The sequence below is a fragment of the Rhinatrema bivittatum genome, chromosome 6 (genome assembly GCF_901001135.1).
Source record: "Rhinatrema bivittatum chromosome 6, aRhiBiv1.1, whole genome shotgun sequence".
Classification (NCBI taxonomy): domain Eukaryota; kingdom Metazoa; phylum Chordata; class Amphibia; order Gymnophiona; family Rhinatrematidae; genus Rhinatrema; species Rhinatrema bivittatum.
Window position 1 is genome coordinate 255,890,211 of NC_042620.1, and position 14,994 is coordinate 255,905,204.

Genomic DNA, 14,994 nt, shown 5'->3' on the forward strand with positions numbered 1-14,994 from the left:
AGGAGGCATATCAAGGGTTGAGTTTTCTGCCTTGCGTCTGTGGGGGGCCTCTGGGTTGGCAGCTACTGCTGAGAGTGCTTCTCTCTCCATGGGGGCTGCTTAGGCAGTCATCTTAGAGTAAAGAGACCCTGATCAAGATGGTGGGCCCCCTCCCTTAAGCTCAGAGCACCAGCATGAGATGAATTACCATCCCTGATTTCTCAGTCCCTAGACAAGTTACAGATTATTGAGGACAAAGGGGACATGGCTACTGGGTCCAAAGAAGTTCTCATCATGGTTATTTTTTGGAAGTTGTCCTACTTTTTCCTGCTGCACCAGGCAATGCAGGACTTAATTGATTTGGAATGGGGAGCTCCGGAGGCTAATTCCAAGGTGGGTTTCTTCCTTGCCAGGATGTAACCACCACTGTATCCACAGATGAGGTAGCAGTTTTTTTTTCCATGTGTGGATGCCTTGGTGTGCTTGGTGACTGAGAGAACAACCATTCCATTTGAGGGTGGTGTGGCTTTTAAGCATGCCCAGGACAGGAAGATGGAGGCAATACTCAAAGAGGCTTGGGAGGCAGTTTCCATGGCTCTTCAGATCTCGGCGTGCTGTTTTGTTGTGTGATCCAAGTTGCTTCTTGTGCAAGAGGTACAAGAAGAGTTAGGGTAGGATTCCCCATCTCTGGAGCTATGTGCTGCATTTCTGACAGATGTCAGATATGACTTGGCCCACTCCTCTGCTAGAGCAATGGCCTCCATAGTAGTTGCTTGGCACTCTGGATGCGTAATTGATCATTGGATATGGTCTCTTAAGTCCAATTTGACCAAGTTGCCTTTTAAGGGATGGCTGTTGCTTGGAGATGAGTTGAATAAGATGACCATGGCATTGAGGGGTTTGAAGGTTCCCTGAGTATAGGGTCAGGACTTTCTTGTACCCTTACTCTTTCCATAATCACCTTTGGGAGTTCAAGAGGTCTCAGTAAAGCCATGAGTCTTTGGGTCAGAGGTCTTGAACCTTTACCTAGTTTCAATCATTTTGTTTCAAGAAGAGTGGGCAGGATGCATCTGCAGGTGCCAGTTTCAGATTGGTGCAATGAGGACTTGGAAGCCTAGTCTCTGGTACCAAAGATAGGCAGTAGTAGTTTGTCTCTGTTTTATCAGAGGTAAGCCCAAATTACAACAAGGCCGCAGACTGATGCATGCACTCTTGCCACCGGAGCCCATGGTGCCATGCTCCCTTGGGGCCTGGTCCTCCTCCATACTTGCCTGATCTTCCCTCAGGTGCCTCAGTGCTAACCCGGCATATATCAACGCCGGGGCCCAGTGCCTCCTCTGTCCCACTCCAGGCCTGGCCTACTACCATCGACGCTGATCTTAGGCCTGTTCCCTAGGCATGCCCGCGCACCACTGTCCTCTGTTTAAAGGATGGGAAAGGGGCCTGGGCGGTTCCTGATGACATCATAGCTCCCTGGATATATAAGGTTCCCTCAATGTTGCCCAGGTGCCATGGCAATAGGTCGACTACCTTGAGGATAAGAGTGAGTTGCCATTGTGTATACCCATGCTCCAACCTCGACAGTGTTAGCCTTGTTACCGTCTTCAGTTTTCGTGTTCCTGTGTACTCCTGTTCTCCGTGGTAGTCCGGTCCCATCCTCCTATCGTCAGTATCTTCTTGTGATTTGCCCATCCTAAGTGTGTCCTCCTGGTCACCCACCTGTTCCATTACCTGTCTGGAGTTCTGGCTAGATCCTCACTTGGACCTGACATGGATTGCTTGCTGCCTGCCACTGACCATTCACCTGGATCTCAACATTGAACCTCTGCCACATGCCTTGAACCACTAGCCTTTACCTTCTCTCTAACTTCGCTGATAGTCTCTTTCTAGTTCGCCCAGGCTGAGCACCTTCTCCTCCTGCTTGGTCTTTGTCACTCAACTGGTCCCTTGCTCTGAGCTCTCATCTGGATCCTGCTTCACCTGCCTCCTGGACTACAACATCTTCAGCTTTACAACTCACCACAGAGACCTGCGCCTAAGACCCGCCAGCCCTGGCACCCAAGGGCTCAACCTAAGGGGAATATGGGCTGGAATTGGCGAAGCTCCGATTGGGTCCCTGCATCGTTCCACTCCACCTGCCAACGGTGGGGACCTGCGGGGCTCCTCCCTGCAGGAAGCATCAACTCCCCCTTGGCCAAAGGGTTTAATTCGCCAACAGGTCCTTGAAATTATAAGACATGGTTTCGCCTTGGATTTGCTTGTCCTGTTTCCGATGCTTTTAGGTTTTCCTCTTGTCACTTTGCTGGAAAAAGAAGCTGTGCAGTTCACTCTCCAAAGGCTTCTCAATTTGAAGGCTATCATTCTGGTTCCAGATGGGCAGGAGGGGCAAGGGCAATATTACATTTATTTCGTGGTCAGTGATTATGACTGTGCAGAAGGGAGAATTCCTGAATTCATTGGATCTAACGAAGGCATACCTTAACATCCCAATCTGGATGGATCACCAGCAATTCCTTCTTTTTGCAGTTTCAGGCTCTGCCTTTTGAATTGGCCAAAACTCCAAGGACATTCTTCAAGGACATGGTAGTGGTGGATGCAACCTTGAGGAAGGAGGGGATCTTGGTGTACCCTTATCTGGATGATTGACTGATATAGGTAAAATCCTTTTAGGAAAGCATCAAGGTTTCTCAGCGGATGATCTAATTGTTACAAGACTTGGGTTGAATTGTCAACTTTTCCAAAGCAGTCTTCAACCATTCCAGAGCTTGATTTATCTGGCAGCTCAGTTCGATATGAAGATCGTCCATGTGTATCTGCTGGAACAACATATCCAGAAGTTGTGGGATCAAATTTGAAAGTTATGAAAGGTCAGGAATCCAAACTTTAGGCTTTATCTTCAGACTCTAGGTTCCATAGTGATGGACTTGGACCTGGTGCCATGAGTGAGGGCGCTCATGTGGCCTCTTCAGAGAGCCTTTCTATATCAGTGGAATCCTCAGTCTCACAACTACTTAGTGAGGTTATCACTCATAGAATCGACCAGACCCAGTTTGCAATGTTGATTGGATGATTTGAAGAAGGTCAATCAGACGCTGAAGGTACCTCGTTTTCGCATGGAAACTCTGCGTTCGGTGATAGCATCCATACACAAGGGAGAGTTTCTCTCCACTGCAGTGGCAGATTCCCCAAGGGTACTACTGCTAAACTGGGCCAAACCCTTGTTGGTGCACATATTTTAAAACTACCACCTTGGCCCTGCTGTTACTGAGAGTCTGGCAGTGGCAGTGGTACCCAGCTCATCCATTCGCTCAGGCCCTGCCCCCTAAGCTACCTCTTCAAATGTGATGGGGACTTTCCTGCATCCTCCCATGGCTGCTGCCACATCACAGCTTTAGGAACTTGCAGGAAACATGCAGCAATTCTGCAACAGCATTGCTGTTCCTCCATCCGGACCCTCCTTCCTTTGCCTCCAGGCCCCTCCAACCAGGCCTCTCTGAAATCCAGACCCCAAGTAAATATTTTTATTACATTTTTTATACCCTATTCACACTAGGTAGAGCTGTTTTGTTTGAATCCTAGAAGTTAGCACTTTTTTGGTATGGCAGATTTATTTTATTAGTTATGAGTGATTAGTTTCTAGGGATTATACTGCATCATAGAGTACGTGGTAGAGGATAGACTTTGCGCTGCTCTTACTATTAATGACACCAAAATTTGAATATTTTACATGGTATGGTGAGTCGAAGGAAGAACCTCCTAGTTCTGCTCGGCATCCACTGTTGGAGAAATTTCTGTGGAGTGACCTCGAGGTGCAGGGTTTATATTCAGGTTCTTTCCATCCTGTATAGACCCTAGACTTCATTAATGTTGTCTGACATAATCAAGGAAGGGGGGGGAGGGGGCAGAAGGACATAATGATGGCACTAGTAGTGCCTCGGGGTGCCACAAATAATTTGTCACTGGGTGGGAAAAGGATTAGCAGGAACATTGTGTGGGAATTTTTGTGATTCTGCCTGTTCTACAACCTCCCAACCACCAGAGGTTCTTGGGAACCTGTTTTTACTCTCTCTTCAGTCATAGCCACCATGATCCCATGATTTAGCAGGGTCCAGACTGCCCCGGGTTATGCTCAGGGCCTTGTTATCAAGTCTACTTGGCTCCCTGCTTGGACCCAGGTCTCTGAATGCTTTGTGGCTTTCCCAAGCCTTCTGCTCTAGTCATGTCCTGTGGCCTTTTGGCTTTCAGCTTAGCTCTGCGAACCTTCTCAGGCCTTTTGCCTAAGTGACCTTCAGGGCTTCTGTGTATGGCATTTAGACCTTCACTGTATCTATTTGGTCTGATCTCTGTCTGTTCTGTCTCTTGTCCTTTCTGGTTCTGTCTTGTTCCTGTACCTAGCCATTGTCTTAACCGCATTCTTGTTGCAGCTTCCAGCCCTGGCTGGCCTCAGCTGCCGGTCCTGCAACCTGCATCTCCAGTCCTGCCCAGCCTCCATCCCCAGTATGGCCTGACCTCAGCTGCCAGTCCTGCAGCCTGCATCTCCAATCCTGCCCAACCTCAGTCTCCAGCCCTACCTGATCTTAGCTTCTAGTCCTGCAGCCTGTACCTCCAGTCCTGCTCAGCTTCACTGGCACCGGTTCCAGTCCAACACTACCCTCAACACCAGCCCCTGTCTAAGTCCTGCCTGGCGCCAGAACCCAAGGGCTCAACCTATGGGGGAGGTAGGCCAAAGATTCCCTAGCTCAGTTCTGTCTTGTCCTGCAGCCCTGGACTGTTCCTGTGGGGGGTTCCCCAACAGGAATTAAAGGTTGTGGATAGGAAATATCTCTGCATGCAGTGAGAACCTGGAGAAATGGAAAGAGAAATATAGCACCTAACAGACTATCAGGATTTGCAATAATGCACACAAACTAACCCGCACAAAGTTACACCTGTATTATGGAACACACTCAAACAGTAACAATCCTATCTAAGAAATACAACTATTAAACCAGGCCCTAAACACTAATACATTTTCTATTGGGAAAACAGAATAAGCCAAGCTGCTATAGAGCCCCACACAGAAATAATTGTAAAGCTATACTAAAAATGTTACAAAACAGCTGCTGAACAGAATAATATCCAACAATTAAAAACTCATAAAAATTATTAAAACATGTCCAAATATCAATAAAATATTTCAAAACAGCAGACATCGCATAATACACAATAATTAAAATGGCAATCAAGAAAAATAAATTTAAAAAGCCACCTTACCCTCTCCAGCAACTCTCCTACTCCTTTCCCTTCCAGGCCAATAGCACTCACCAGAAGCAGCAAGGGCTGCTGAAGCTCTGACCTCACAGTCCTCTTCCTTAGCGCCCACAACCAGTCACTCACACACACACACACGCAATTAGACCCCACGCCCAGTCTCGGTCTCTCTCACACCAGTCATCTTCCTGACCAGTCTCTCTCTCTCACACAGCAACAGATCACCTCCCTGACCAGTCTCTCTCTCAGTCACACTCATGGTCTCTTATATACAAGCTCTCAATCACACACAAATGCTCTTGCACCCATTCACATCCACAGACAAGCTCTCACCCAAGCACCCATTCACACCCACAGACAAGCTCTCACCCAAGCACCCATTCATACCAGCTCTCACCCAGGCTTCCATTCACACCCTCAGACACCAGCTCTTACCCAGGCACTCATTCACACACAGACATACCAGCTCTCACCCAAGCACTCATTCACACACAGACACACCGGCTCTCACCAAAAACTTCTTCTTCCTTCACTGCAGGGATGGGCTCCAGTTCCGCCTCGGGCTTTACTCCGGTGGGCCTTCTTTTTTTGCCTCCTTGGGTATGAGCTCCCGTAGTGGCCTCGGTCAGATTTCCTCTTCGCCGCCACTTGGATGGGCTCCCGTGGTGGCCTAAGTCTGGGTCGACTTTCCTCTTCGCCCCATGGTCCCGTGGCGGCCTTGCTTGGTCTGGGTCGGGTTTCCTCTTCACTGCCATGGGAATAGGCTCCCGTGGTGGCCTTGCTTGGTTGGGATCGGGTTTCCTCTTCACCGCCATGGGAATAGGCTCTCGTGGTGGCCTTGCTTCATCGGAGTTCGAAACTGCTTTTCTTCCCATCCCACCCCCGGGCTAGGCAATGCCTGCCTCACCGGCCAATCAAAGGCTTCTTCCCTTCTTCCTACTCCCACTGGCAGGTAGAAGGGAGGAGGCTTTTGATTGGCCTGCGCGGGGGCAGGCAGAATGAAGGAGACTTCCCATTGGGCAGTGGGGGTAGGAAGAAAGGAGGCTTCCAATTGGCCCGCGGGGGCTGGAGAAAGGAAGAAGGAAAGTACAATGGGCAGTGGGACACTGGGAGACACAACACACCTGCCGGTGTTTGACGACACACCGGTTGAGAAGCCTGCTCTAAGCTAAACAGCCCTAATCTCATAATGGAGCCATTCCATCCCCTTTTTCATTTTGGTCGCCTTTCTCTGTACTGTCGCCAGTGCAACTATATCTTTTTTAAACTGCGGTGACCAGAACTGAACATAATACTCAAGGTGTGGTCTCACCATGGAGAGATACAGAGGTATCATGAGATTCTCTTTTATATTCACCATTCTTTTCCTAATAATTTCTAACATTCTATTTGCTTTTTTGACCCTTACAGCACACTGAGCTAATGATTTCAATGTATTGTCCACAATGAGACTCAGATCTTTTTTTACTCAATGCATAAGAGAGCACAACTGATGCCCCTGGCATTGTTCCTCAGATTCCACCCTTTACTTTAGCTCCAGTGCCAGCATTCTTCTGTAATCAGGGCGTTAAATTATATAATAAGAAGGTAAAGAAATTTAATTTACTGACCTGAGTCCTGGGGATGTAAGAAAACATTGTTGGGATGTGGCATGTTTTCCCTTCCTCTCACCATCGGGCCGATACAGTAAAAGTCACGGGAGAGCGGGCAAGTGCCTGCTCTCCTGTGCGCGCAATTTAGTATTCAAATGAGGACCCACAGTAAAAAGAGGCACTAGGGACACTAGCACGTCCCTAGCACCTCTTTTTTGACAGGAGCGGCGGCTGTCAGCGAGTTTGACAGCCGACGCTCAATTTTGCCAGCGTCGATTCTCAAACCCGCTGATAGCCACGGGTTCGGAAACCGGATGCCGGCAAAATTGAGCGTCCAGTTTTCAACCCACAAGCTGATTTAAACATTTTTTTTTATTATTTTTAATTATTTTTTACTTTTGGGACCTCCAACTTAATGTCGCCATGATATTAAGTCGGAGGGTGTACAGAAAAGCACTAGAAAAGCAGTTTTTACTGCTTTTCTGTACACTTTCCCGGTGCCGGCAGAAATTAACACCTACCTTTGGGTAGTCGCTAATTTCTGAAAGTAAAATGTGCGACTTGGCTGCACATTTTATTTACTGAATCGCGCAGGAATAACTAGTAGGGCCATCAGCATGCATTTGCGGGCGCTATTAGTTTCGTGGGGGTTGGACGCGCGTTTTCAACGCGCTATTACCCCTTACTGAATAAGGGGTAAAGCTAGTGCATCGAAAATGCGCATCCAAACGTGGGTTAACAGTGTGCTCTGCTGGATAAGTAAAAATATCTAGGATAAATAATCGATATAGAGTATTTTTATGTGGAAAAAAAATATTTTAACAAAATTGGGTTCATGCACCAGTTTTTTTAGCCCTATGATTAAAGATTATGAGTGAATGATAAATGCCTTGGTGTTCCCGTTTAGTGTGGAACAAAGCTGAGCAATTTGTATCACTCTTATATGAAGGTCTCTATATTATTCTCCTCTGACTTATGATGTGATATCCATCTGTGCTTTTTGGTGGGCTTATGCATATTTACCAGTGGTAACTGTTTGGTTATTTTTGATTGGTGGTTTCTAAAATAGAATATACGTGCAAACATGCCATTTTACGTGTGCAAGTGCTAAGTTGTTCAATTAATTCAATTAGATGAGTTGGCAATTTAAGAGCATTATGTTCAGCATTTCCATTTCTTAAGTTGTTTTTTTTCAAGATAAAGTAGTTTTGAGAACTATTCCAAGTTTTGTCCCTAAAGCAAATTTGTCTTTTCATATGCAGCGACCCCCTTGGGATCTCTTCTAGGATTGGGCCCTAGTCTAGGATCTATAGGGAAATGGGAGTTGGAGCATTCCACTTCCCTTTGAACTTTATTCTGATTTTCCCTGATTCCCCTCATTCTTGCTATGGGAAAGACTAGGAAGAGAGAAATCCAAATTTTTCAATTTACATCCAGTGACTGGAATGGCGTACACTCTGCCTCTTATGAAATTTGTATTACTTTTCTTTCAGAAAGAAGTTTTTGCCTACCTTTCCTATCCAGGAGTGGTGAAAACTGAGGAGTTTGGTTTTCCCTGCTGTGTTGGTTTTTGGGACTTTCGGACAGAAAGATCCAGTTACCATTAGAGAGAAGAAGGGAAAAACAGCTGGAAACGCTCCACAGGAGTTTCTAACCTCTGGAAGAGAAAGAACTGAGAAGATTGAAGTCTTTAGAGAACCATAATAATAACCATCATCATCATCATCATCCATCAGATTTATAGACTTCAGGTATTTTTCCATTTCAGAAGGAAAGAACCATAGGCAGCTAGAGGATCCTATTCCATCCTGGGAGCCTTTCCTTCCATACCCTGGAAGAGAGGATACCTTAGAGCCTGCAGCACTGAAGGACACTTAAACAGATTGATTTGAATTTGGATTTTACAATGAACATGGATATAACGGTGAGGAAATGTCTGGTGCCAACTTAAAACAGCTGACAAAAATCATAAAGTAAACTCTTATTTGGAGCACCCATCATGAATGTCCCATCTGATTTATTGATATTTATACCCATCAGACTGATATACAGAGATAACAATCACTATAAAGACTTTCATCTTGCACCTTGGGCCCTGTAATTTACCATCTCCTCTCTATCAGAGAGTCTGTACAAAGGTTTAGCAGATTTTTGTTTTGGACTTAGCTTTGGAAGTGAGTGTGACCTTCATTTTCATAGGGCAACCTGGAAGAGGGTCTACACACATAAACCAGAAAATTGTTTTACCTAAATCGTGTCCTATATTAAAGAACTCAAAAAAAAAAAAAAGTCACATTGGGCCAGATTTTAAAAGGGGTACGCGCGTAACCCTTCTAAAATGGCCCTGCGCGCGCCGAGCCTATATTGCATAGGCTTCCGGCGCGCGCAAAGCCCTGGGACACGCGTAAGTCCCGGGGCTTTCTTGGGGTGGGCATGTCGGGGCGTGGCGCAGTCGGCGCGTCATCCGGGGGTGGTGCCGCGGGCGTGGTTTTGGCCCGGAGGTGTTCCGGGGGCATGGCCGCGGCCTCCAGACCAGCCCCTGGACCGGAACATGGTGCGCGGCAGCCGGCCCGGCATGCGCAAAGATACGCGTGTATCTTATAAAATCCAGCGCACCTTTGTTCGCGCCTGATGCGTGCGCGCTGTCTTTTAAAATGGACCCCTCTATCTGTATGTTAAAAGAGAACTTAAAGTTTTATTTTTTTTAAAATAAGTATTTTTTAATATTTAGCTCACACCTTTTCATCGGTAACTCAAGGCAAGTTAAAGTCGGGTACAGTAGTTATTTGTGTTATATGCATCTGGTAAGCAATGATTATCTGCATCCAACCTATTTTCAGATAGGTAAAATGTTAAATTTCAGAAGTATAGAAAGACAGGCATAAAGTGGTTCCTCAGTTTGCTGAGGTATGCTCTACAAAAGAAGTATCTGCATCAGTAGAGCAGATCTGCAAGGCAGTAGTTTGGCCTTCATTATATACCTTTTCAAAGCACTATAGCATTAGCTCACACCACCAGGCAATGCCTATTCTGCTATTTGATGATCCTAGGTATTAAAAAAAAAAAAAAGCCACCAAAGAGACAAAAACAATGCAGAGAGGCAAACAAACTACGGCAGTCACCCTTCCTATGGAACCAACCTAGCAACAGAGGACTGGCTACCTTCTCCCTCCTCCTAGCTGTTCTCCTAGTGGTTGGTATTGAATGTTCTAGAAATCTGAACCATGTTTTCCTCTGCAGGATGACATGCTGGGGGAAAAAGAACATAACTTGGATGAGGATAACCAAGCTAACTTTGTAGTAGCAGTAGGGGCTGTTAAGTTTCCCCTGCTTGTAAAATAAACCACTATATACATCCATGCAGGAAAAAGTTTCTTTTAAAGTATAATGTAATTTCTCAAAAAAACTTTCTTCTAGGGGTCACACACCAAGCTGTTCCCTGTGTTAAGAAATCTAATCTTCATTAATTATCCTTTTTTCCTTCTGTGATTTTTGCCTATGGTTTTTTTTTTTAATTTAAAATTTCTTATAAGCTGAAATTAAATTTTAATTGATTTAAAACTAATCATTTATTTAAACTATCATTTATTTACCCAGCCCCCCCCCCCCCCAAATGAGTTCTGGATGTTTTCCCAAACACTTGGTTGCTATTTTGAGCCAAGAATTGTAAATGTTTCCCCAGTTGGAATTGCTCAAAAAGAAAGGTGAATCACACAAGACCAACCCAGAAAATTGGGCATGGTTTGCCATTTGGAGGAGAATGCATCAGTTTAAATAATGGCTACATGGCATATACCTTGTCTAGCTTCTGAGTGGCTGAGGATAATCATGAAGTCGGTGAATACTAAAGTTGAGTGTGTGCATCTGTCTATGAATGTAAATCTGTATTACATTCTGATTGGTTGAGACACTATAACAGATCTGAAAATAGGTTGGACAGAGTAGTTTAGTTTAGACTTTGCTTTCATCAAAAGTGAGAACACAGGATCTTCTTTTTGGATAAGATGGTGACAAGGAATATCACTGACAGCTTTGTAATTTATACTCTCTATATTCATTTAACCTTAATCTATTTCAGTATTAAAATGAGAGCAGTGTCATTGATGTACAGTGGAGTGTATAAAATACAGAAAAATTAAATAAAATGTTGGAGACATAAAGGGAACAAACACTGACATGGGATTTCAATCAGAGGAAGCAGTAACAGAAAAAGATCTACCAATTGTGACTAGAATACTGTTTCAGATTTAGAAGAGTGAAGGGAAATGGAGAGGTAGGTAAAAACATATCCAGAAAAGTTCCCAGTTTGGCATAACAAGGTAAGGTTAAAATAGGGCAGGAGTTAGAATCCCAAGTGGTCCCATACCATTGGTTTACCACCCTATTGGAGAAGGCTCCTGATTCACCTGGCAGCATTTTCATAATCACTTCTTATACCATAGTGACTTTTGAAGCATTCTTGTGCAGATGGAACTCATTGGAATCCTGTTGGATAGGCATCAGGCCTTAAAGTTTGAGATGGAAGAGCTTCATTGACTCTTCATTAGTTCCATCTTTGTTAACCCCAGGGCTGAGCATGGGGTAGAGAGTCTCTGTGAAGTTGTCCTTAAATGTGTAGAGGTGGGACATGTCGTCTGCGTTATAGAATGATACCTGCCCCCCTTCATAGTCCAAGTAGACTCCAATCTTCTGTGGCTTGGTCTTCAAGGTCAAAATTCTGGAGGGAGAATCCAGGGCTCTGATCTCTTGCCCTTTCCTCAGCCAGATGGCCCAGTAGCCATTTTTGGGTTTCACCTTAACAATCTCTTGCCTATTGACGCTCTCCTTGGCTAGGCCTACATCCCAGCTGGTCTTGTCCTTCACCTTAACCTCCCAGTAATGCGTTCCAGTGGAAAAGCCTTTGGAACCCAGGACACAGATGCTTTTGTTGAACCTCAGTGGACTGTTCTGGAATTCTGCAGGCTCTCCCATTCTCACGCTGGTTAAATTTTCGGACAGGATGAGGTTTGGATGGTTGGTCTTTGGGTCAAGGGTCACTGGACATAGAACTTAAGAGGAAAGGAAAGATAGAATATATTAAGAATAGAAATTGAATTAATCTGCTGATGGTCTTCCAAAGCAAAAGAATGAACATCTTTATGTCTGTACCTAAACACACTTTTAGAGGTAACCATACATTCCTGGACATTTAGGAGTCCATATTCAAAGCCATTTAACCGGGTAACTTGTGAGTTATCCAGCTAAATACTGTTTTGTTTTTTTATATATTTTGGGCACTTATCCAGCTAAACTGTAACTAGATAACTCATTATTTAGCTGGATAATATAGAAGCATTCTGGGGACATTGCAGTGCAGAGTTGTTAGCTGTATTTATTTATTTATTTGTTTTATATTCTGCATGTTACACATGATCAAGGTGGATCATATTAAAACATATACAATTTATAAAATCAAATCCAGTAGAGGGGTAACAAAACATAAAATTATAACATCAATAATATATGTAAAAACATAAAATTAATAAAAACAGATAAAAAAATATGACAAATATAAAATAAAATATAGAACACATAAAATCTCAGAGTTGCTCAATAAATACATTGCAGTAATAATCATCATATACTACCTGAAAGAGAGTTAAAACAGCTTTATACGTCATTTTCTCCAAAAGCACTTTTAAATATAAAGGGGTAGATTTCAAAAGAAGCGCGATCAGCCTACTTTTGCTTGCGCATCAGACTCAAGCAAAAGTACGCTGGATTTTAGTAGATACGCGCGGAGCCGCGCGTATCCACTAAAATCCTGGATCGGCGTGCGCAAGGCTATCGATTTTGTATAGCCTGCGCGCGCCGAGCCGCGCTGCCTCCCCCCGTTCCCTCCAAGGCCGCTCCGAAATCGGAGCGGCCTCGGAGGGAACTTTCCTTTGCCCTCCCCTCACCTTACCCTCCCTTCCCCTACCTAACCCACCCACCCGGCCCTGTCTACACCCCCCCCTTACCTTTGTCGGGGGATTTACGCCTCCCGGAGGGAGACGTAAATCCCCGCGCGCCAGCGGGCCTGCTGCGCGCCGGGCCGCGACCTGGGGGCGGGTACGGAGGGCGCGGCCACGCCCCCGGGCCGTAGCCACGCCCCCGTACCCGCCCCCAAAACGCTGCCGACACGCCCCCGGAACGCCGCGACGACCGGGCCCGCCCCCCGACACGCCCCCCTCCGAGAACCCCGGGACTTACGCGAGTCCCGGGGCTCTGCGCGCGCCAGGAGGCCTATGTAAAATAGGCTTCCCGGCGCGCAGGGCCCTGCTCGTGTAAATCCGCCCGGTTTTGGGCGGATTTACGCGAGCAGGGCTCTGAAAATCCGCCCCTGAAAATCGATTTACGCGATTTACGCCCCTTTGGGGCGGATTTTCAGAGCCCTGCTCGCGTAAATCCGCCCAAAACCGGGCGGATTTACGCAAGCAGGGCCCTGCGCGCCGGGAAGCCTATTTTACATAGGCCTCCCGGCGCGCGCAGAGTCCCGGGACTCGCGTAAGTCCCGGGGTTCTCGGAGGGGGGCGTGTCGGGGGCGGGCCCGGTCGTCGCGGTGTTTCGGGGGCGTGTCGGCAGCGTTTTGGGGGCGGGTACGGGGGCGTGGCTACGGCCCGGGGGCGTGGCCGCGCCCTCCGTACCCGCCCCCAGGTCGCGGCCCGGCGCGCAGGAGGCCCGCTGGCGCGCGGGGATTTACGCCTCCCTCCGGGAGGCGTAAATCCCCCGACAAAGGTAAGGGGTGGGTTTAGACAGGGCCGGGCGGGTGGGTTAGGGAGGAGAAGGTGAGGGGAGGGCAAAGGAAAGTTCCCTCCGAGGCCGCTCCGATTTCGGAGCGGCCTTGGAGGGAACGGGGTAGGCTGCGCGGCTCGGCGCGCGCCGGCTATACAAAATTCATAGCCTTGCGCGCGCCGATCCAGGATTTTAGTGGATACGCGTGGCTCCGCGCGTATCTACTAAAATCCAGCGTACTTTTGTTTGCGCCTGGAGCGCAAACAAAAGTAGGCTATTCGCGCGCCTTTGAAAATCCGCCCCTAAGGGTTTGAGTGCCTTCTTAAAGGGCCGAAATCTGTTAATAGATGCAGTTGTTCCAGCAGAGTGTTCCAAAATACTGGGCCAGTGAATGAGAGAGCACACACCCAAAACTCAGACAAATGTACTCCAATATTCAGTTAACTGGATAACTTATCTGGCTAACTCTGGTCCTGCCACAGCGTAATCCTAAAGTTAGCCAGATAGTTATCTGGCTATCTTTAAGACAGTTGGGTATAATCAATAATATGGCTGTGCTGCTGAATATCCTGCCAAAGTCAGATACGTTTATCTGGCTAACTTTATAAGCTGGCCAGTGGCTGAATATTGCCACCTTACTGGCCATTGAGCAAAGGTCTATAAAGATTAGAACATAAAAGATTCAGTATCTCTGATTCATAACTATAGCAGCTGCTACAATCATGTTGGCCTGGTTACATCACCCTTCCTCTCCCAAACCCATTATCCACAACACTCAGGATATAACACCCTGTCATAACTTGGTACATATTCATAGCAATGAAATAAGAATAGCTATTGGATATAAAAGGCTGCAGCTTTATTCAACAATATATTCCCCTTAAATAACCTATACCCGAGCTGAGATAATTGGCAAAACAAGCTAACACCGCCTCCTTCACTGCCCGCCATGGTACCAAGCAAGGCAGCATTTAAAGCGGCTCCCCGCCTGGTCCCCAAGCAAGGGGGGCCTCCCGAAGCGTACGGATACCCTGCTATGCTCCACCCAAGGTGCCAGTCCACTGTTGACCTGGACTGTGACACATCCCTGCACCCTGTCTGAAACACCTCCCCACTGGCTCGGGTACCCGCCTCCCCCTTTGTGTGACATTAACATTAAGTAGATACATTCATCATGGTGCAACTAACATGTTGCTAACTGTGCTGCTCATATATAACATCCACGGATCATGCATGCATCACTTGCTCTCCGAGGAGGCTTAGCTACAATGTGCGGAAACAGTAAAATTGCAAGTAAACCCTTATCCAACACTTCAATGCAAGAGATGTTCCTCACTAATAGTAATGAAAGTGCTATCCCACGATCTGGTAATTAGGGTGGGGGGGGTAGGAAGACTGGCCGGGAACAAAGAGAGCCAAC

At 46.5% G+C, this 14,994-nt stretch overlaps 1 protein-coding gene across 1 annotated transcript in view; it reads right to left on the reverse strand.

Annotated features, from left to right (window-relative positions):
- Positions 1–10,435: 10,435 nt before the first annotated feature.
- The window catches only part of LOC115094131 (zinc-binding protein A33-like), a 64,126-nt gene continuing 59,567 nt past the window's right edge, over positions 10,436–14,994 (reverse strand). The window contains exon 6 of the mRNA XM_029606869.1: positions 10,436–11,869. Within this exon, the coding sequence (XP_029462729.1) occupies positions 11,328–11,869 (542 nt within the window). The 3' untranslated portion in view covers positions 10,436–11,327. The remainder of the gene's footprint in view (positions 11,870–14,994) is intronic.